This window comes from Ammodytes marinus, assembly GCF_949987685.1.
Source record: "Ammodytes marinus genome assembly, chromosome: 12".
Lineage (NCBI taxonomy): Eukaryota > Metazoa > Chordata > Actinopteri > Uranoscopiformes > Ammodytidae > Ammodytes > Ammodytes marinus.
Genome location: NC_137216.1, coordinates 25045594 through 25069832, shown reverse-complemented (window position 1 = coordinate 25069832; position 24239 = coordinate 25045594). Strand labels below are relative to the sequence as shown.

Below are 24239 nucleotides of genomic sequence, written 5' to 3'. Positions count from 1 at the left end.
TCATTATTCTGCAGCTCACCTATTTTCATCTTGAAGTTGTTAAAGGAGTGTTCGTTGATGTATTTCATCTGGTCCATCATCCTCATGGCGTAGTCGGCCAGGGCGCGGATGTGCGTGCGGCCCACCTTGTCGTACGTGGTCTCGTTCAGGCCCGACGCAGCCATGTAGGTGGAGCCGATGGTCTTGATCTTCTCCAGCTGACGGAACTGGTCCTCACTGATGATCTGATGGTGGTGGTGGTGGCAGGAGAGAGAGAGAGAGAGAAAGAGAGTGGAGGGTTTAATATGTAGAGAGTTTATATCATTCAAAAGGGTTTGTGTTCACTTCTCTGACGCACCCAAAGTTACATAGTGCACATTACAGTATGTAACACATTTGGATAAGAATAGTGTTAGCTGTTGATTGTTTCATTCAAACACTGACGTCATTGGATACCACCGTGACAGCCACAGACCTCCATCCTCAGTCACACACACACATAGTCACCCAACCTCCAGCCAGCTCCGTTCCCAGGCCACCCCCTCACCTCGTCAAAGTCTGCGATGATCTCGTTGAGCAGCCGCAGACACTCCACTCCCTCGTTGTTGGCCTCCAGCTCCACGTAGAACTCGGAGAAGTTGCTGATGGAGGCGAACATGACGGCCACGCACTCACAGGACTGGTAGTACAGCTCGTCGTTGCGCCGCTCGCGCTGCAGGAAGTGAGCCGCCACGTCTTTGGGCAGGATGTTGTGGAGCAGACGCCGGTTGTAGGCCTGCAGCTCCTCCATCTCCTCTTTCTCCTCGGTGGCCTACGCAAAAAAAAAGGGGGCGGTTCAATACAGGAATTAAGCGGGAAAAAAATATATTATGAAATTTGTCATGAAATCATAATGACTTAGGTGACTTTTCATGTATAGCCCCACCCAAGCAGTAGGTCAATATATTCTAGATCGATTGGAAATAGTCTCTGCGTTTAAAGGAATAGCTCAACATTTAAAAAAACATTTTTTTGGACTTGTTGCCTCACTCTCAGGTTCAAGACAAGGCAACAGAAACCATTGCTTTACCCGTGTGTGCAATTTTGAAGAAGAAATGGGCAAAGGTCGCTCATCTCTAAATACTGGTAGTCAATAGGAAGCATTACACTGCCTTCGCCGACAGCAACAAAAACAATAGATAAAATGTTGAACTATTCCTTTAAGGTTCCCAGTCGATATGATGATAAAGTGTAACGTCAAAATGCTGGCACAATTACAGTAAGATAAGAAAAACGACTTAAGTCTTAAACTTGTATCCTCCTTACAAACTAGTTATTCTTCACAATGAGCATTACAGCCTCACATAGTGCAACCGTACACTCTGAGGATAAGACTACAAACCATGAGCGACAGCAGTGAGCTAGAAAATAAAGGCCCCCTCTCTCAGCTTAGAGGTTTTTGTAAACTAAAAACTTGTTTATCCCATTGACTGGCTTCCCCAACCACAGCCAGCAAAAGGCATTTATCATAAAATGAATAGGCCGACCTTACTTTAAATCATTTGACTTTCCAACAACCCGGAGACGTGAAAGACGGCTTCAAAAAGTTTCTTTAGCCTGTTGTTCCTTGTCCGAGCAGAACAACAGTAGCCCGTTTGTATTCATGAGAGTGACAATGGAATCCATTTAAGAACCAGAGTCACTCACAACAAATAAATGTGTCAAACTGTCCACACACACAGGAGCTCCCCACACCACTCCTTCAGCATGATCCACTTCTCTACCTCCAATCCATACTCACTCACACTTTCTTCACAACAAAGCCAGACACGCTACGTAAGGCTTTTTAGCAGCTCATCTTTTCGGCTGCAGTCCTTTTTCAGAGTCACTTTTGAAGCTATGTAATATTCAAAAGATCGCTTTTTTTTTTGTTAGATTAGTCCTTTAAATAAATATTTTCTCAGTCACAGCCGGCTGGTATTTGTCTGTTTTGATAAGGCTGGTATTATGTAATATGATCCGGATGGGCAGATGCCAGAGAAGGGAAAAAAAGCAAGTGTGTGAGTGGAATAGTGATGCACTGCAAATGCATGCAATAGTGCATATTTTCCTTGAGACTGTAATGGACACTGAGTGATAACCCTCATATCCTGATGTTTTTTTCTTAGCCTCTGTCAGCATCCATTTGTTAACCTTAATGAACTGAACCCGACTGTAAAGTGGGCAGACCGCAGAAGTGGAGGAGTGGAGCTCCCCCAGGGTTCTTCACCTGTATCCCTTTCTTGTTGATTGACTGTCTGCATTTTTTAAACCAGTATTACACTGACAAAACAATTTTGCGCCTTCCATGTTTGAGCTTTTTCAGAAGGACAGACACATTGAACACATTGTGCACAAACTGGCCAAGGGGAGTGGGAAAACATTGTCTTTCTTGATGGCAACATATTGTAGTGCTCCCTAGAGATGTCTTGCATCTTTGAACCAAAACCATTCACAAACTTTTAGCAATCTCTTAGGAGGATATTGCATTAAATTACATTCATCCACAATTACATTTTATTGGCCTGTTTTCTGTTGAGAAAATCGATGAATACACTTCCAGACACAGACACACACACACACACACACAGACACACACACACACAGACACACACACACACACACACACACACACACACACACACACACACACACACACACACACACACACACACACACACACACACACACACACACACACACACACACACACACACACACACACACACACACACACACACACACACACACACACACACACACACACACACACACACTAACCTGCAGCTTCCAGAGAAAGTCAAGCCTGGCTGTGGACTCCACCTGCTGGGCGTGAAGGTAGAGGGCTAGAACGAAGACAGTGATGACCACCGGTGTCATGATCTTCAGCGGAACCTTGGTGTCCACCACACAGCTGGAGGTCAGAACACACACACACACACAGGTTTTCAGAAGTTCTATTCCATTAACTACCAACTCATAAAAGATGTGGGTGTTTCATAAAGTTATACACCATGTAGGGACACTGTTACAGGACAACAAGCTGCCCTCTAAACCCTGGCACATTAGTGTTAGCACAGTTCATTAAGGTTACATTGGTGCCAGCACAGTGATAATGACGCAATTAGTTTATTCAGATAACGGAGGTGATGCTTTGGGTCTTAGTGGGAATAGAAGTTCAGTCTCACCTTGTTCCATTCATGTGCTCACTGTGAGGGGGAGAGAGCAGAGAAGAGACAATCAGCAATCAGAACGTATGCACACGGTCAAAGGTACACACACACACACACACACACACACACACCCTTGTACTTCTATCTTTCTGCGGCCAGTCATTGACATGACACATTCCCTAGCTGTAAGGGCCTAGGGAATGCGTCAACCCTAACCATCACAACTAAATGCATAACCCCAACCCTCACACTAACCGTAATATAATCCGAATTCTAACCTGAACCTTAAAACCAAGTCTTTACCCCTCCACAATGCCTTTATATAAGTGAGGACCAGGCTAAATGTCCTCACTTTAAAAAAAATTCCTCACTCTGATGGTTAGAAGATAAAACTGGTCCCCACAAAGATGCCTGCACAAGTACAAACACACACACACACAAACACAATTGGAGGGGGATGAAGTGACTCACGCAATGTTGATGGCCAGCACCAGTAGGTCCTGGTTGTCGAACAGAGAGACTTTGGGAACCTCCATGATGAGCAGGTAGAGCAGCGCTCGATGAAGAGCATGAGGAAGAGTTTACCGATGCTGCTAACCTGCAGGAAGACTGAGCTGGCCAGGAGACTCAGGAGCACACAGCAGGAGAAGTACTGAGGGAGGGGGAGAGAGAGAGAGAGAGAGAGAGAGAGAGAGACATTTGTTTGGCTAAGTTAAAGGTGCACTACTATATATGATGTAATGTCTTGGTCTTTAATGATGGCATTTTTAAGCTTCTGCGCTAGAATCGCAGCAGCACTAAGGTCTACTTGGTGAACGAAGCTGCCTAAACGTTTGTAACAGACATATCTAAGTATCAACATGATTAGTCACCAATGTACGATGGTCATTTCTTTCCTGCAGAAATGCCTTCAATGAATTGGCTTCACCGATTCAGACAAATTTATTCCTCCTCTGAGTTTTCCACTAATTGCAGTAAACGTTCTGCCTCATTTGCCTTACTTACATTTCTTTCATGGCCACTCTAAACTTGCTTGTTGAAATCAATCATAGAATAAACCATGCAATCCTTAGAAGATATTCTTAACCAGAAATACCATAGTCCAAAAGAAAACGCTCACAGTCACACACACACACACACACACACACACACACACACACACACACACACACACACACACACACACACACACACACACACACACACACACACACACACACACACACACACACACACACACACACACACACACACACACACACACACACACATCAAAAAAGGCAAACCTGTACCTCAGGAAAGCTGCAGATGAGAGCGTTGTCCACACACGGGCTGCTTGGTGTGTCCAGGCTGAAGATGTGGGCGTGGCAGGCGTTCACACTGTTCAGACTGAGGTTAAGCTCCGCCCTCATGCAGCTCTGCAGGTCCTCACTACTGCACGTGAACTGCAAGAGGTAAGAGGAGATTCAGAATAACACTATAATAATAATAATTTATGAAACACAGTAGGTCATTTATGTATAATAGCAAAGCAGAGTACATACATCATTGGCTGAAAAGGTGTAGGCTGAAGCCGAGGTTTATCATGCCTGCCCTTTTAAAATTTTATTTAAATATCAAAACAAAAACAGTTGCAAAACCTGATTTTACAAAACAAAACAAAATCGATCAAAAAAGTTTCATAAGTCCGATTAATTATAGAATATAGTTTGGAATATAGTTACAATGCTATGAGTTCAGTGATTTGAGTGAATATGTGAGTTTTTTTAACAAGATTACAAATTAATCATCAGAAAATTGTCCTATGGGTAGAAAAATATTGCTCTTTTGGGAATTCTGTGAAGATAACACTTACAATATTGATGAAAGCCGAGAGAAAGACGATGATGATGGTGAAGACGCCCACCAGGGTGCTGTTGAGTCTGGACTGGACTATCTTCTTAGAGAGATTCTGCAGAGGCACTGGGAACAGCTGGCAGGAAGGATGGGTAAAAAGGTACAAAAATAATAGAATTAAGTCAAATAATATTCTAATTCATTTTATTTATTTGACTGTTAAAGTGTTACTAAACCCCATAATCACTTTTTCAGCTTACAATTTATATGGTAATTTAGTAGTGTTGTTGATAGTCCAAGGTTAAAATTCTCCACATTTATTACAAAGTATTTTTATTCAACATTTTTATGGTATATATCTGCAAAGAGGATTGTGTCCCTTTTTACAGAATATAAAGTAAAATGTCCTATTTTTTTTACAGTGTAAATGTGTCTATTTTCAGACAATCTTAGTCTACTTTTGCTATTTTTTTTTTATCAGACAACACACATGAATGAATCCCCTCTGTGAGTTCAAAGGATGTACAACGAGACATCCTTTTTTCTCTCTTTTTCTCAAAACAGAACCATGACTCATCGGTGAAAACCATCAACAGCAGCTCTGCTTTCTTCTTTGGAATATAACTAATGTCCCTCATGACTCGTCAGCAGGCGCTAAGAGAGAGAAATGGATGGAACAAGAGCCCTGTGCTATCTTCCTGTTGTGTGTGCTCTGTATCTATTTACACACACACAACAAACACATACAACAAAAATATAAAAGCCCTTCAATGTTTACCGCCATACATTGGCCCAAAAAAAGCCTGTGATGCCGTGATACTGATGTACGTCATAAATATATATTTAGCAAAGTGACTCTTATAAGAGTGAGGCAAAGTTGAGCAAAAGATACACTCTGGCCTTCTGGATCGGACAAAGTGGTCCCCACCAAAAATAGGAAACCCATTCTTAAATTTGTGAGTCATACCATCTTCTATTGAAGTGAGTGGGACACAGGACAAATACTCTAAGGCTTCGGTGACAGCAATAGTTAAAACCAAAAGAAACAAGAACCAGACACCGACCCTATCTGTTCTTGATGACATCTGAGATAAATATTCCACAAAAATGTATCAAAAGAGGCAAAAAATATATATATATTAAAAAAAAATTGATTGGTCATCACTCAAGAAGAGACTAATAAATTTAGATCTGCAGAAGGGGTTCAAGTGTATTTGGCAATTTCATTTTATAACAACACAGGCACATCACCAGGCTACTCACCCCGAAACAGCAGTACACAGTGGAGACGAACATGACGGCCGTCAGGATAACGAGACCCGTGACGAAGAAGCTGATCATCAAACTGGAGCTGCATGGGGAGACATTCAGGGTGTCATTGTATACAGATGATGTGTATTCCTATAACTGTAATTTAAGCTGGACTGTTTGTTTTTGTGATTCCACTGACTGCGTCTGTGTCAGAGGTAATAAAGATAGCAGGAATATGTACTTATTTTGATTGCTTTTTTAAAATAGATTAATTAGATTTTTTAGTAATAGGGACGATGACGTTTTACATAGTTCCAATGCAAAGAATGCAATTGATGTGCTGTGGAGAGTTTACAGCTAATTTACAACGCGTGTTCCTATTTAGGCAACTTTATCAACACACAAAGGCTTTCAATGATTAGAAGGTGCTACAAGGAACTTTTAAATATTTCTAAAACTGTCTAATTTTCCTCTGATGATCATGAAGGACATGTAACAGCAAACGAGACCATCAGTGCAAAGAATGATATTGATATAGTTTTTCTTAATGCCTTTATTATTAATGATAATAGCAGGAAAAGACCACAGAATACGGAGGAGAGAAAGTGTGAACAGTGAAAAATGATTAAGGGAAACGGATAAAACAATGACAGATGAGTTGCCGTGGAGACAGGGGAGGGAGGGACTGGGCGGTAACGGCAAGAATAAAAGACGACAGGAGGCGTGTGATGTGGACCGAGGAGAAAGGTTAATAAAGAGACGGGATACAGGAGATCAATACTGAGACATGGGCGAGGGACAATAGTCTGAGTACAGGAGAGAGAGAGAGAGAGAGTGTTTTTCAAAGTGTTGAACTCACGGTGGCACAATGACGATCTGGATGAAGCAGATGAAGAGAAAGACGAGGGAGGCGCAGGCCACATAAGCCCCGAACCTGGAGTCCACCTGTTTGGAGTACTGCAAGAGGAGACACAAGCAGCATGTTAACGTCTGTCCACACACGTCGGTCCCTTTCTGTCTTTCTGAAAACAAACTCAAAAGATAAGCTGGAAAAATATGCAAAAATGTCAAATGTAAAATCTGAATCATTACTTCAGCGAAGGGACACATTTATTTTTTTCCAGCGGTGTCCGAAAAATAAAAACTTGACTTTGGTCTGTGAAGGACGAATGATGTAAAACTGAGCTAAATTATCAGTTTTTTTATGCATTTATGTATACTGTCATTTCGTATTACTAACTGGCTGCAGACACTGATTTACTATGGTGTTGCTGTCGAGTAAAGACCACCTATCTACACTGTTTGGTAATAAATTAAAAGCTTGTCAGTTGAAAGAGATAAATCTCCAAAGTGTAAAAAAAAAAAAAAAAAAAAACATCAATGATCAATTTTATTTTTTTAACATCATCAGAGAACCAAAATGGCCCATGTGTCTTAAAAACAGCTGTGCAGAGAGCTCAGACAGTGGCTGTGAGCTATGTACTGGTGCTGTTGCCTTGTCTGGGATCAAAAACCATAGTATAATGATGCTGTATATGAGTCGAGATAACTGCAGGCTGCAGAGATAGAGATGAACTGATCAAAAAAAACTAGAGGCTCACAAAAAAAATAAAAAGATCTGTTTCACTCTTTAATTTCCATGTGGGAAGAAATATCAAAAGTTAAATCAACTTTTTTTCCCCTTTTTTCCAAAACTCTTTAGAAACAACTCAGGCTCTAACAGCCTCTTTCCTCCCTCTCTCTGTCATAGTTTGCTTTGACTGCCTTCCTCAAGGGATAGAAAAGAGCTAGCAGGAGAGAGCTTTTTCCACAGGGAAGATTTCTTGTCACGGCCAATTATTTGCTGCTATATTGGCGGTGCATGTCAATGTGTGCGTGTCAATGTGTGTGTGTGTGTGTGTGTGTGTGTGTGTGTGTGTGCGCGTGTGCAACTATTTCTGTGAGAACCAATTTGAGTTTTAGACCTTAAAGAGTGTTTGATAGTGAGGATACTTTGGTCGGTTCTCACTTCAGGACAGACATTTGAAGGGATTTTGAATCTGGTTTAGGTTAGGGTTAGTGTAAAGTTTGGGATTAGGCATTTCATTTTTAATGGTTTGGGTTAGGGTAAGGGGCTAGGGAATGCATTATGTTAATGAGTGTCCTCACAATTATGGCCATGCAAACATGTGTGTGTGTGTGTGTGTGTGTGTGTGTGTGTGTGTGTGTGTGTGTGTGTGTATGAGTCTGTTTGTGTACTTCCAAACCTTTTTCTCCAGGTCAGGTTCTCTGAAGGTGAGCAGGAACTTCTTGACGTGTTCGGAGCGCAGGCGGTCGATGCTGCGTGCGTCGATGGCCCGGCCCAGGAACTCATCCACCTCATCCTCTGGGTTCATGTTCTCTTGCTGGTTTCTGAAATTGAAATGCCTGAATAACAGAACACGAAATCCATGTGACATTTAAATCTCAGGATGATTGAAAACTAAAAAACACCGTCAATAATTGCAAATCTTATCTGCTATATCAGGATACAACCCTACGCCCTCAATAAGCTTCACTGTCTCCTCGACACTTTTATCAGGAAAGAAAGTTATTGTTTTATTTTTGGTATTAAAGTGTAGCTCCAAGATCTTTCAAGCTTATTCACACAGTTAAAATGTTCAGTGTACACAAACCTTAAAGGGATAGTCCAGTATTTTTGAAGTGGGGTTGTATGGGGTACTGTATGGGCATATTCAGTCTGTTACCTTATGGAGATGGCTGTCAGCGCAGTCACTATAAGGAGTTTCGGGAGATGTCGCTGTAGCAGAAGTCAGCCATGTATCGTTGCAGAAGGGGCCAGCAGAAAAATGCTTTTTCACAAAATATATAAATGCTTACTTTAAAAAAAAAATATATATATATATAGGTTTTTTTCACTGCTTATTTGCAGACTGATACTCTATACTGCACCGGCGCAAGTTTGCTTAGTAATACATGGCCAAACTTTTTTTAGGTAAGCATTTTTACTGTATACACTTGGCGGAACCTTTTTTTTCAGCTGGCCCCCTCTGCAAAAGTAAAAGGCTGACATCAGCTACAGCAAAGTCTGCAAACTCCTTATTTTAGTGATCGCCATCTCCATAAGGCAACAGACTATGCATAAGTACCTCATACAACCCCACTTAAAAAATACTGAACTGTCCCTTTAAATTGATCTCTTAACATGGGACCTCATTTGGTCACTGTCATATGACTCATACCAATTCAAAGCAGCTTACTGTGGCTCGAAGCGTGACTTAAAAAGTAATTAATTGTGACCTTCCACCGGTCATTAACAAGCGCCAAGTGCATTTCCTTTCAGGGCTCATTGTTATTGACTTCAAAGTGGTTCATTGATTCTTGTTTTATTCCCCCAGGATGTCCAATGCCTAATGTAAGAGCAAGGTCGATATATCCGTGGCAAACAGACAGAAACATACTGGGAAGAGCAGGGTGAAGGGGAGCACAATATGGTTGAGATCATGTCACTACTCACTTGTCTTTGGGGTCTTCAAAGCCCTGCAAGACAGAGAAGAGGGAAAAAGACATTAGCAAGGAATGGTAACTTCTACTGAAACTGGGCTTCAGAAACTTTTGGTGCTCATTTTCCAGATAATAAATGAATAATGGACAGAAGAAATTTAGCATTTCATGGTTTAAGACTGTTGTGGAGAATATCTTAAATTGGAGAAACTTGTATAATATAAGGATTATAATAACATGCTACTGTAGCTTGGGACTGTGCCCAGTAGACCGTTAAGGAATATATCAATGTCAACATCTAACTGTGTTACAATGAAGTTAGTTAATGCATCTCTCTAGCTCCCTCTTCTGGATACACACATGAATATCAATGCTGCAGCTGACTTTATGCAAAGAATGAAACTTGTGCTGCAAGTAACAATTATGTTCATTAACTTAATAAATTAGCGTCCAAATGTGACATCTCTAAATAATTAAAAAAATTAAAAATATTAAAATATTTCAAGTGTGAAACCTCAAATACTGGAGTTCCTGCTTGTTCCACTCTTTTGTCTTGTTTTTTTAGCACATGAGAGTAGTGGAATAAACAGAAGCAAAGGAAAGTGAGAATTCCTACAGTAAGTCCTTCACACTCCACTGACCAGCTCCATATGTGTTTGGAGGATAGACACAACAAGGGAGAATATCTGTCCATAACATCCCTCCCTCCCATAAAAATATTTAAAAAAAATGATGTCCCATGAGCTTTGCAGCATGATTCATGAGCAGAGATAGAGAGGGAGAGAGTCATAGGCAAGATGGAGGGAGATATCACTGGCGATATTAGAATAAACAAAAAGAAAAAGTGGTGTAATACAGTCAGCAAATAAAAAATACAACTTTAAATGTTTATACAGAGGTTTGGTGTTGAGAAAACGTGGGATAATTTTTTTCCATGAAGAGCCATTGCTGCTGCTTATCAGCACAGCAGCTCAAAGGATTATGGGTTGACAATGTGTCTGCCTCGTCAACCAATGAGAACTGTGATGAGATATTGGCAAAGGATTCACTAACACAGACAGGCCTACACAGCAGATGGTCATGACACCATTACATTTAAATTTTCCTCACCATCCTCTTCATCTCCTTGGAGACCTGGTTGCCGCCCAGGTGGTTGTAGAACGGACGGTCGGTCCAGTGGCCGCTGTTGTGGGTGACTGAGTTGGTCCTCTGTCGGTTCATTTTGGCTATCAGGGCCTTTTCCTCTTTCTGTATGAAATAAAAGACACAGAAATGGATATTAGAATATAATAATTGTGTTTTGAAGGAGTCTGGATAAAGAAAGCAAAAGATAAACTTCATATACAGACAAAAAAAAAATCTCTGTTTAGTTTGGCAACAACCTAGCGCAGCGACTATTTTGTTCTGCTTTTACAGCACTAAAGTACTGTTTGTTTCTGTTGGAGTTTGCTCTTATCCAATTAGATTACCCAAGAGTCAGATATATTTCTCAGGAGTCTATGGAGACCAGAAAAGATCTAAAAGGATTGAGAATGTTGGAATTAGATCAATCAAGTGTATAGAAACACGACTTGAGTTGGATAAAAACATTTGTCTTTATTTGATTAAAGTATAATGTTTGCTGACAAAGTAACCATGACAACTTTTAAAGGTGCTCATGGGTCAGGGCTCTGTCTGCTTTTTGTGGAGTTTTTCTGCCCCCTAATGGTTGAAAAAGAATGAAAAAAAATAAGCCCTAAATATAGTCTTGAATCTTCTTATTTTGAATCTGGCCTTATGTACAATGTTAATGCCCGCACCCTTTTCTGACTGCAGCCCAAAATGAGGTAGGTTTCTATGTTGTTCTTCTTCAGGTAAACATTTCTATCTCCCCCTGATCCTGGTTCCACATCATAGTCCCCGTTCAGATAATTCAGTGTGGCTTTGGTGATGTGGATACGTCTGGAAAAAAAACACACAAATATTAAATACCGTATATTCAACTATACAAGGAAACAGGCAGTTCATACCGTTTCAGTGAAACAGATGAGTGTGTAGTTGGTTAGTTTGAAGTTGACTGTAACTGGAGAGAGACATACCCAGCCTGGCCCCCAGCCTCCATCTGATTGGCCAGTGTGACGTCATTGGACCAGACGTCAAACTGCCACTTCCTGAGTCCCAGCACCCCGCAGTGCACCCTGCCGCTGTGGATGCCCACGCGCATGTTCACGTTCACGCCAGTCACCTCCCGTACCAGCCTGCAGAACAAAACAAAACATCATAGTCAATTATGGTAATTGATCCTTAAAGTAAAAAAAAAAACTCAAAAAAACATTTGCAAACATTAATCAACAAAATGATTGTTTTGAATTTTTCCAACATAATTTTTGTTCAGTATGTTTCTGACGATATTGCTCTTAACACTTAAACAGCACATTAAGAAAGGTTGAAAACATAGGAACGGCTGTTAGTTGAATTTCCTACTTTAATGCTTCTGTCTGTAATAGTTGGACAACAATGAAGATGCATCCTGCATAAACAACTTCTGATTAAAGGTAAATCATTACTTCTACTACTCGCCACAGACTGTAGACTGACAGCAGCCTTTAATAATCAGATGAATGACCTTGGTTGTCAAAGATAGGGAAAGAATGCATTACCAATGGCTTTAACCATGCAGTTGTTATGTTTAGATAACAGAAAATATGCTGATTACTGCGACTAGAATAAGCTCAGTGATGTGCTGCTTATTCAAAATGTTACAGTTATACCACTAGAAAGGGGGAATAGTACATTCAGATCCCATCTTAAGTCCAAAATTTCAAGGACATTTCAACTGACAAGCTGGAACCTACAAATATTGGACATTTTAGCTTGATTGATTACTTTGGTAATTACTCTTTTAATCAGTTATCTTATAAAAAAAAATCCCCATTCTTTGGAAACATTTTTGACACAGCCAGTATGGCTTTTCCCCTTGTATGTGGTCTGTGTCCAAAACAAAATGTCCAAAACTTCCTTGATGCATTAGCCCAGTGCATGCTGGACAACAAAAGCTGTTACAGAAAATGGACAGATGGATGAATTATTAGATGGGACAACAGTACACTAACAGACAGATCAGTTGAGAGGGCTTAGAAACTTGGGGCACTGTTGGAAAAAAAATCAAAAGCATTGAGGAGCAGGCAGACTATTTGGGGAGCGAGTAAAGGACATTATACAACCTTCAGCACCACCATGTCAGCCCTCAAGCTTTGAACTTTAACCTCCAACCCTAAACAAATACAGTGACATTGAATGCAGTCACACGTCAGCATCCGGTGCAACTTACGAGATGGCCTCTATCATGTCCACTCCCATCTCCACGCAGCAGTGTGCATGGTCGGCCCTGGCCTCCGGCAGCCCGGACACACAGTAGTAGCAGTCTCCCAGGATCTTGATCCGCAGACAGTGGTTCTCCTGTCAGGGAAAGGAAAAACATTTACAATGTGATTGATTGTGTGTACTCAATCACATGTACTGATATGTCAAACTTTATAATGTGATGCTAATTTCAAATGTATGTTAACAACTTGTTTCCGCTGCCCCCAAGTGTCCCAAAAAAGAAAAAAAACAGTAATGGCAAGTTTAAGGACCAAAAAATCCAACCCGCGTGCAAAGACCCGACCCGCTCTGCTCGGTGGAGACGACGTATAAGATATTACTAAAGGGTACCTGATACTTTAGCATCCCAGCATACTTGCAGCGAACATAATATGGTGTATGTGTGTGTGTGTGTGTGTGTGTGTGTGTGTGTGTGTGTGTGTGTTTGTGTTTGTGTGTGTGCAGAAGCCGCCCTTTATTTGAACTATGGTATTTCTGATTAAAAATACCTTCTTCGGATGACTTTAAATAGAAAGAAAATAGGTCATGCTCTGATTTATTTAAATAACACGCCAATTAAGAGGGGCCATCAAAACATGTGAGAAGGGGCAAGGAGGCAAATGAGGCAAAACGTTCACTGAAATGAGTGGAAACTCAGATGAGACGTGTGTGTTTGTGTGTAGCACTACGTGTGTGTGTATGTGTGTGTGTGTGTGTGTGTGTGTGTGTGTGTGTGTGTGTGTGTGTGTGTGTGGATCTGTAGAGCTTGGGAGAACACTGTGTCTCATGATAGCCACCTGAGTATCTCTATAGCACATGTTTCTGAGAAAATACAAAAAGAGCCATTGTGCAAACAGCACAGACAGGGAATGTGTGTGTGTGTGTGTGTGTGTGTGTGTGTGTGTGTGTGTGTGTGTGTGTGTGTGTGTGTGTGTGTGTGTGTGTGCGTGTGACAAAATACAGGGTACATCTGGCATGGATATAAAAGTGTCAGTAGCAACGTTTCTGGTTTATAATGCCATTATACCCGTTTCACTCATAAATATTGATTAGCATATCATTTCACCTTTCATAACCAAATGACACACATCGAGCAATAGCTGGACAAACAATGAAGCTTCTGGATAAGAGGAAGTATCAACAGGGGGGAAAAAATCAATATTCATGAAAATGCCGCTCATGAACCAGTGTTACAGATATTGGAAATGTTCTGAAAATACATGTTTGGCTACAGGATAGAGATGGCAGATAAAAAAATTGATATTTTGGAGCTTCCCGCATAACACTAGAACGCTGTCCACATTTATGTGTGCATTATTAGATGATATTTATTTTCTAGCTGTCTTTAAAAGGTGCTACAAGGAACTTTTAAATATTTCTGAAACAGTCAAATTGTTCCATTGATGATCATAAATTACATGTAACAGCAAACGTGACCATCAGTGCAAAGAATGCTGTTTTTTTTGTTTTTCTTAATGCCTTTGTCATGGGTATGCCCATCCAGAACCTAAAGCTGGTGTAGTAAAAACACTACCGCTTTTGTCCAAAGGGGGTGCAGTAGATAAAACAAACTGAAGTTCCTCGGAGTTCCCTTTAAGATGCCCCCAAATGCTTAGAGCTATTTTTAGTTATTAGGGTCACCAAATTAAAAAATGAGCAGATTCAGATTCAACACACACTGGTATAACTTAAGTTGAACATGCATCACTCTCTGATATTATGTCTAACATCGAGTCGTTTGCTTTTCTCTGAAATCTCAATTCCTATTTAATGAAACGTGTTCTTAATAATTGGTCTGATCAGTGTCTCGGCACATCCCTCTTTCAACATGTACCTAAAATATTAAGCTGCTTACACTCCTGCTAGACAAGAACTAGTATGTCATGATTCATTTAGCACGGTATCACCGTTGTTTCAATAACACATCAAATATTAAGTACACAGTGGAGATGGTATAGATATCACTCCTCAAGGTTCTTATTTGCCATGCAGCTACTGACCCTCCATTACAAAGGAGAATCAAAACAGCTTTTTCTTCTCTGGTTCTCCTGGTGTGGAGAAAGTTCAAAAGAGTATGTCCCATCTACAGCTCCTTAAAGACCTACTTCACCAGTGGGAATATGAAGGTGTATTGAACTCTGACATCCTTTGTAGAATAAATGTTCAAACTTTTTTGAAATCGGTTCATCCTAGCCTGAGGAAAGGCAGATAGAGTGTTTTATGGTCTCACCGTCTAACCCTATATTTTACTAGTGTGACATCACAATAGTATAAATGTAGGGTTAGGATTAACAGGACAGCTGGGCAAAGGGAAGACTGAGGAAAGACTGAGGGAAGAAAAACCTCATTCATTATATTATAATAGCGATTTTATAATGATAGAATGCCGCTTCCGTATGGGTGAAGTATTCCTTTATGCTTTAGAGAGAGACAAATACGTAACTGTGCTCGAAGTTAAGATCAGACCACTGCAACCACACTGCAAACCAATAGCTGCAAATTCATCAGCAAAATCCACATTCCCATAAAAAGCCACAAACAAATATGATCAGTGAGCCTATTTAGGTGACTAACTCAATTGTACTCAATAACTGAGTTACTGTTCTTACAAACACCAGAAGGGCCGGGGAAATGTTCTTAGGAACTTCTTAGAAATATGATTAGACTGATGTGTCTTCAAACATCAAAGCATACTTTCTCTACTAAACAAAGTTAAAGTGTCATGGAATAAAAAACACAAAAAATGTGACGAAAATTTCAATGTGTGGCCTTTGTGTACATGATGAATGATTGCATTCTTACCGCAGCCAGCTTGTCAAAGCGGGCGAAGAGTTCATTAAGAGTCATCACCAGCTCCTGCGCCGTGCACTGCGACGCCAGACTGGTGAAACCCTCGATGTCGGCGAATAAGATGCTGCAAAAAAAAAACAATGAAAAGACATACAGGATTCATCATTTTGGTTTAAAAGCATAGCCGTTGCCATGGATGTGCTACCCTTATATAGCCATAGTTAATCATTTCAATGCTTTATGATTTAGCGATTTACTTAGAGCTGTAGTGCGTAACTTCAGTCTACATGAGATAAACCTTCGGTGTTCCTGCTCGTAAAAGCCTTCATGTCAAAACTCTTGACATTAGCAAAAAGGAACCACTCTGACCTTTGGGCTTAATACAGCAGACAAGAGGAGATATACAGGAAATTGTTAGGAAGGATTTGAGAGAGGGAGGAGGAGTGTGATTAAATGACTCCATGTCAAGATGTTGCACGGAGGCCATTAACGGAGGGGAAAGGTGTGTGAGCTAGTGGTTGAAGTGGCTTTGTACAGTTATGTCTGTATGTTATACAATGCCAATAATCCGTTGGCTACTTGACACGGCCTTTGTGTACAAGAGCGTATCGCCACAAGGAAAAGAAAAAGGTCTACGAAATACAAACACATCATGTTTAAACAATGTAGAGAGAGAGAGAGAGAGAGAGAGAGAGAAAGAGAGACTGAACCCTAATACATTAGCAAGTAATGTTACACTTGTTGTATGTTGTCAACTTATCACAACAAATCAATGTTACTCAAAAGCTAGCTCCCCTTCCCTTAGAACAAGGTAAACTGATACAGCAAATGCCTTTTTTTGACCCAGGCATTTTCACTAACCTTTCCAACCCAAACCAGCACAACACAGATGATCTGGCAAAGCTGAATCTTTTCCTTTTATCCGGAAGACAAACGGACAAAGGGATCAGGTAGAGACAGTGATTGACTCAGTGGCTGAGGGGGACAGTGGTCGGCCGCATGTACAATCACTGATAACAAAAAAACACACGCTGGAGCCTGAATGGCTAACGTTGTTCTGCGAAGCATCATTACCCTTCTTCAACCACACACGGTCACACCTCACGCTTGATATTTCTCTCCTCAATGAGCGTATTTATACTTTGGTCACTGATTTCCTCCTGGGGTGAAACATGTGATTATAAGTCAAACTCACAAAGCAAGACAGTCCATGCCTCGTGTCTTTTTGCTACTTCTGCTTCACAACACTGTCTTCCTCGCAGCAACTTTGACAATGGCTTACCTGAGCTTTACAAGATGTATACTTGAACTTAACTAGGTGCCCAAAGGATCAAACGTAGTTAAAAGAAAGAAAGATCCACCTCCCTCTGTGCATAACAGACCTTTAACATAAATCCTGTATGGGTTTGGACAAGACGCAGTGTTCCCAATTTTTTTTAAAATAGGGTGCTTCCAACTTTGTGTCCAACAGTTAGGGGGAAAACTGTTTATTCATATAAATCAAACATTAAACAAGAACAACTGGTGAATACTATTGATTTAACGCATACTTTCCATGGGCCAAAATGATGTCCAGAGACCAGCTGAAATGCTTTTCTCAGTAATTTCATAGCTATTATAATCATATTATATACCAGATTTATTTTTTTAATACTTATTTACTGTGGTTGCAGATCGCATGGCAATAGAAGCAAGTAGCTCATATTATCTGAATGGAGCCCTGTGTTAACAGGCCATCAGCTGATCTTTGTCAACTGACTCCTTCAATTACATTTGCGGTTAGAAGAGCAGTTATCATAATCTGACACTACGCATTCACTCTACTCATTCATACACACCACTGCTGCCCTTACACAAGCTGCCTAGTCCTTTAACGTATAACATACTGTATGTATAACCTTTAAAAGACTAAGTGTTCCCCAGCACGATTATCCTAAAATGGCTTTGTATCATTCTTTATTGAATTTTTTTTTACCTTCTTTGTACAAACACTGAAGTGGCTTCATTACCATTTCCCTATTCTTTCCCTATGATGTAATATAATAGGAAAACTGGGCTTGGATGATAACATGCACAATACTGGGAGTGATTAATATCTTTGAACCATGTACTGTATGTTACAAGCCTCATCCTATTTGATGTGAACAGCTGGATTCTAAAATCCCAAAGTCCATATCCAGTTACATAATAAAAAACAACACTTTGCCAGTTTGGCATTGTCATCGTTTCAGTTTGTGAAACCAGATATCACAACAGTTATAAGGTTGTATAGAAGTGGCTCTCAAAGTAAAAATAAACAAAGGTGTCAGACTGAACAAGCTCACATGAATCTCAAAATATGCGCGTTAAAAAAGTGTGAGTTTGTATTCTGGGTATATGTTTTTTTTCAGGGTTTGCAGTCTCTTTCTCGACTTGGCAACGTGTTCTAATGAAACTTGTTTTCAAGATGCTTAAATTTCCTCAATTTGGTTGCCAGGCTGAAAAGGATTAAGAGTCCCCGCTCTGTGGTACACATTTCTGAGAATAATTGATTGCGTTCTGTGAACTGTTGCATGGGAGGTCGAGTGAAAGCAGACACCTGACCAATGTGTCTGAGCTCACAGACAGGTCCGTCTCGCTGGGTGTTAGAGAGGAAAAGGATGGCATGCCCTAGAAAGCCTAAATGGAATCATTAATGCACTAATCAGTGCTTTAATTACCTTTCGCTTTGAATTCATTTGTCTGCAAAAGCTGTCTGCATCCCAATTAAAAGTTAAACAAATTGTAGTGCAACAAGCGGAATAGCTGTCTCATATAAAGTACTTTTTTTTTTTTTTTTTTTTTTTTTAACATGTCTTCCAATGAGGTACTGTGTGTGTTAATGGAAATGTTTGTCTCCGATGCCGACATGCTGAACACTTTTTTTATGACTTATAAATTGAAGTTTTTCTTGCAAGGTAGATATTGTACTTTTACAGTTATGTTAAGTTCTCTTATAACAATTTTTTGGTGACAAAGTTTTACATTTTTTCATTCATTTTCGGGGTTACAATATATAAGGAATTCTGGGATCCAATAACAGATTATACTATTTAGAATGTACAGTATATAACTGCAGTGTGAATGAAAGCTATGTCCTCTCTTAGGCTATTCATAGGCAGTACAGACGGTATATGTAGAGATTGTCTGGGTGATTGTCATGCCCTTCCCCCCACACTCTCCTCTTCCCACAGCCTGATGCAACATCAGAGGCGACAGTGGGTGGTGAGGGTATGAGAAAGAGACCTTGGGTACTTAAGTCCCATTTAAATCGTTACCTTGGCGATGAGTCACTCGTTAGCACTCAACATTAAATCCTGGGGATTTTTTTGCCTTCGTAAGTGAGAGTGACGGCAGAGGAAATCCTGAGCTGACGTTAGAAGGCTCACAGACAAGAGATTGATGTTTGACTTTTTTGTTTCGTTGCCACCAATTAGATTAAAAATAGCGGCACTTCAAGTTAATTTGGCTTTTTTTTTTATGTTGTGTCCTCAAACCCAAGCGGATATGAGGCAATTATTCTACGTTGATAACAACACAAAGGCATGAAAAGACTTTGAAATGACAACCACGCGCAGTTAAGCTCTGTGAAAATAGGAATTGCCTCGCGGATAAGTCTATGATTAGGGCTGGGGATAAACAGGGCTTTCAGTCATCAATTGAAGTTCAACTGAGGACAAGAGAGGCAGTCACTTTGAGGAGGAAAGCTGAATGCACAGAAACCTGAAACTAATCATTTTTTCAAAAGTGTGGTTCAAATAGCAGCCTTGCTCATGCGTTAGCTAGATTCCAAAATATTACAAGAAATTGGCTGCACACAGATAGCACAGTGCTAGATTTTGAGGTCTGTCAATAAAAATCCCCCTCGTCATAACAGCACTTTACTCTATATGCAAGAGTTTATCTTCTTGACCTCATACAAGCTGCTGCATTGGCATTGTGCTATTTATGAAGCCATTATCGGGATAGCAGTATCATAATACAGTTTACATAAAATGTGTAAATGTGTATATCACTTTAACGTCAGAAATAAAGGCTGCGTTGTCTGCAGCACCCAACTAGATAAACGGTAATGCAATGATATCCTGCACGGATACAACAACATCCGTGCAATATCAAGAATAGGAATGGGAAGTCCCTGAAAACACGACATTTCACAAAACAGATTCAGAAAAAGGTTAGGGATAAAAAAATCTTATTTGTGTTTGGACAGAACCAAGGACATTTTTGTTTTCTGTAATGTTTAAGTGTTTAGTGAAATAGTGTTGTGTTTTTTTGGAAATGTGTATTGACCTTCAGGGCCACCATAGACAACAGACTGACAAACTGAAAAACAAATGATACTCAAAAAGACAAATAGGAAGTAATTAAGGCCTCCTCTTCGCCTGCATGGTAACAGAGCCTTAGGCCCAGGAGAAATCTGTTCTGATTCAAATCTCAGCTGAGCAAAAGCTGGCATTACCCGACCCTGCGATCTCCCCCCTTTCGTGTTGGTACCAGCGCTGCCAACCAGACGGCTGCTTTTTATCAGCCCCCCCCTCCTGGCTGTTTACCCAGGCCAATAACCAAATTTTACACAGACCCATTCAGTCCTTAGTTATCATCACCATAGTAATAACTATTCGTCCTGGGGTCCACAGAAAAGGAAAAAAAAGACATTGAACATTACATTAATACATCCACATTGTCAATGAAACAATGAAATATGATAAGATATATATTTTACTACTGCTTTCAAACGTTTGAAACAAGTGAACAATGGATGCGTTGCAGCAGTGTACATTATGTCCCTAAACAACACAAATTGAGTCAAGCTTCACATAAACACGCTATCATCATTGAGATGATGTAATTGATGTTTTTAGTTTCCTTCTAAAACTGATCTCACTTGTAATCTGTGTTAAATGTAGTGAAAGTATGTTCCAATTTTAGGTCGCCCTATACATTATTACAGCCTTCTTTAAGGCATTGGTTTTACAGTATATAAAGGTACAATGTGAAGCATCCCATAAAGGCATGCTTATATAGTATTGTACTTTTTTTCTCTCTTTGTCTGCATCATTCCATTAATCCGTTTCTCATAATATCCATGACAAATTAACTCGAATGTCCTTGTTTACAGGCTAGTGTTAACTTTTAGTACCTTGAATAATTTTCACATTTTCATAAAAACTTCCTGCAGTCTTCATCAGAAGAACATTCGATTAACTTATCACGGTAGCCTATAAAAATGAACCTATATCCATGACAGTCTGTATTTTTACAGCTCTTTTCTTTCTCTCTATCCCTCTGTCTCTCTTTCAGATTCATGGATGACCTTGAAGACTGAATAAACTGGTTCTCTCCTCATTGAAAAACAGTGTGTATTTATGCGTCCCTCCCTCTCATCTGCTAAATCTTGGAATACATCCTGCATTTGGACAGCTGTTAGGGTAGATGGATATACAAATCCTTCCAAGCTGTGTTTGATCTAGTCCAGCAAGAGAGTGTGACAATTAATGGGCCAAATAGTTTGCTATTCCCATCTTTACTTGTGTATAAAGCCCAGTGAACATTATTTATTTTGGATTCTGTGTATGTTTGCTGTTACTCGTGTTGCTGTCTGCTCAGCAAGCCAGGACAGATTCTCAGTTTCGGGCCTGGCTCCAACAGCACCGCCAGAACGGCCTTATGTAACACACACACATACACACACACACACACACACACACACACACACACACACACACACACACACACACACACACACACACACACACACACACACACAAACACACAAACAGTAACTGCATCATGCACACTTAAGCACCACGTGTGTTAGCTGTGCAGTGTCAAGTCTGGTTCCTACTTCAATTAGAAACACAGAGAACACAGGCGAGGTCAGTTGCTCTTGATTTATGCAATGTTCTTTGCATGTCTTTTTCTTCAGGGTGCCGGCTGGCCTACATAGCAGCAGCAACGGCAGCAGCTAGAGTCACAGTGTTTTTTGAATGGTTTCCAAGCACTTACAGGGCGACCCGCAGCATCAAAACATCCGCCCCAAAGCCCTCTCTTGCATAATACCTTAGTCAGCGCACACACACACACACACACACACACACACACACACACACACACACACACACACACACACACACACACACACACACTGGCCTCATTACTGAAACCACGGGACATTGTTTTACTCCAGAGGACACACACACAAGCGGGATGCCACGCTCTCAGGGAAAGGTGAAGCAGAACTGTTGTACCTTTAGGTTCCAACATTATAATTCAAATTAAATCTTTGTTTGCTGGGTCACGTACAAGGATCAACACATCATGCATTCATCTGTTGAAATTCAACAGCATCTCCAGGGTACCAGCCCTACCTTCAAAACTAAAATGATGAAACCCCGAATGAAAATGATTTACCTTTAATACAATAACATCAACAAATAAATAGAGGCAGACGGAGACAGTGTTGCAAAGCTGTGGGAATATGTTCAGAGAATCAACTTACTTCAAACTTGACCAAAGACTAAAAAGCAGAAACATTTCAATTAAACCCTAACCGTCAGCATGCTGCTAACATGCTAGCATGGACACAGTAACGTGCTGATGTTAAGTAATGTTCATCTTGCATGTTAGCTAAGCAAGTTAACCTGTGTAAGCAATTAACATATAGAACAGTCAAAGCTTGTGACAATGTGATTAGTTTTGCAGACATTTCGGTCATAAACCAAAGTATTACAAAAATGAATATTGGACCCCATTTCTTGCAGACTTTCCTCTGCTAATTGTCTTGACTGTACGCACTGTTGCTTGAACACAACTGAACCTGGGGCTCGACAGTCGTAGTAGTAGACATGCTTTGTCCCCTGCAAACTGTAACTGAAGTGCAGGCTGAAAAAGGTACAAATCTATCCCCTAAACTAACAGAAAAAGTACTGGCACTCAAGGGTATACTTATGCCCCTTTTATGGTTCATTTGTGAAAAATGATGTACTGTACATTTGATTGCTCAGGGCTCCTGAATAGCACACACACACACACACGCACGCGCGCGCGCACACACACACACACACACACACACACACACACACACACACTCTCTAATGCGTAACCACGGCAGCAAGGAGCTTCAGACCCCTTCTCCTCCTCCCCTCTGCCTGCCCTCCTACTCTTTAGTTCTAGCAGTGGGAGCTGTCACTTCTCTTCCTGTTGTTACTCGGCCTCTCAGCGGAGCCCCAATTACCAAAAGCCACAGCCCCGCTCCCCTACAGTCTGCAGTCACACCTGGTTAGCTGCCCGTTAGCCACACACCCCATGACCACAGGACAGAGTTCAGCCAGGCTACGTGGATGCTACTAATGTGCCACCTTACTCCCACAATGAATATACAGTCGGACCCTCGACAGCACAAAACCAACACCTCACCTTCTTTTCTTTTGAATATAGGCCTATAGATTTATGTCAGTGTGTGTATTTTAATTATTCATTCATTCATTCAAGCTTCATTTAATTTCGATAGATCATTGAGAGGAGGCTCTCATTTACAATGATGTAGAGTACCTTTATGTAAAAAAGTAACTAGACCATTGCGTACATATTGTCCAATTCAGTGACCTTATGCTCTGACCATTAAGGATTCAAAAGGTCATGATCAAAGAGATAAGCTTCAATAGCAGCTAGTATGCGGCACGCACAGACACATGCACACCGACACATGCACACCGACACAGACACACACACACACACACACACACACACACACACACACACACACACACACACACACACACACACACACACACACACACACACACACACACACACACACACACACACACACACACACACACACACACACACACACACACACACACACACACACACACACACACACACACACACACACACACACACACACACACACAATCCTTGATTAGATGCTGGGTTTTATTACTCCACATGGTGGTGCCAAACCGAACCACAGTTGCACATTTGTCCTGCGTGCCAATTACCAAAAAGACAACAATCTGAATGAACAATGAGAGTAAATGAACAATGGCTGCTTGGGAACATCCCGCTAAACCCGGCCAAGGCATCGACTAGGTAGAGTAGAGTTCATTAATGAGGGGTCAATATCCTCTTCATTTACAAGCCTGGTATCACACCATGGAAACACATCAGTGGCACATAACACTATTGAAATTACCATTTGTTCAATCCTTACTGACTTCGATCTCTGGGTGACTATCACAAGTTTAGTACAAACTGTGTGTGAAGTGGAAACAGATCATATTGACCAGCTGATGGCTCGATAGCTTTAAAAGGCAGACACACAGAAGTGATGTGTAAAGGATT

At 40.7% G+C, this 24239-nt stretch overlaps 1 protein-coding gene across 1 annotated transcript in view; it reads right to left on the bottom strand.

Moving 5' to 3' along the window:
• Positions 1–24239, bottom strand: part of adcy5 (adenylate cyclase 5) — a gene marked incomplete at its 5' end in the record, with an annotated part of 70551 nt that overhangs the window by 4834 nt on the left and 41478 nt on the right. The window contains 17 exon segments of the mRNA XM_080038201.1: positions 20–224; positions 527–790; positions 2779–2911; positions 3186–3206; positions 3642–3724; positions 3727–3822; positions 4463–4615; positions 5026–5142; positions 6270–6357; positions 7117–7214; positions 8504–8663; positions 9754–9776; positions 10851–10988; positions 11540–11681; positions 11819–11977; positions 13051–13178; positions 15885–15996. Coding sequence (XP_079894327.1) covers positions 20–224; positions 527–790; positions 2779–2911; positions 3186–3206; positions 3642–3724; positions 3727–3822; positions 4463–4615; positions 5026–5142; positions 6270–6357; positions 7117–7214; positions 8504–8663; positions 9754–9776; positions 10851–10988; positions 11540–11681; positions 11819–11977; positions 13051–13178; positions 15885–15996 — 2120 coding nt within the window.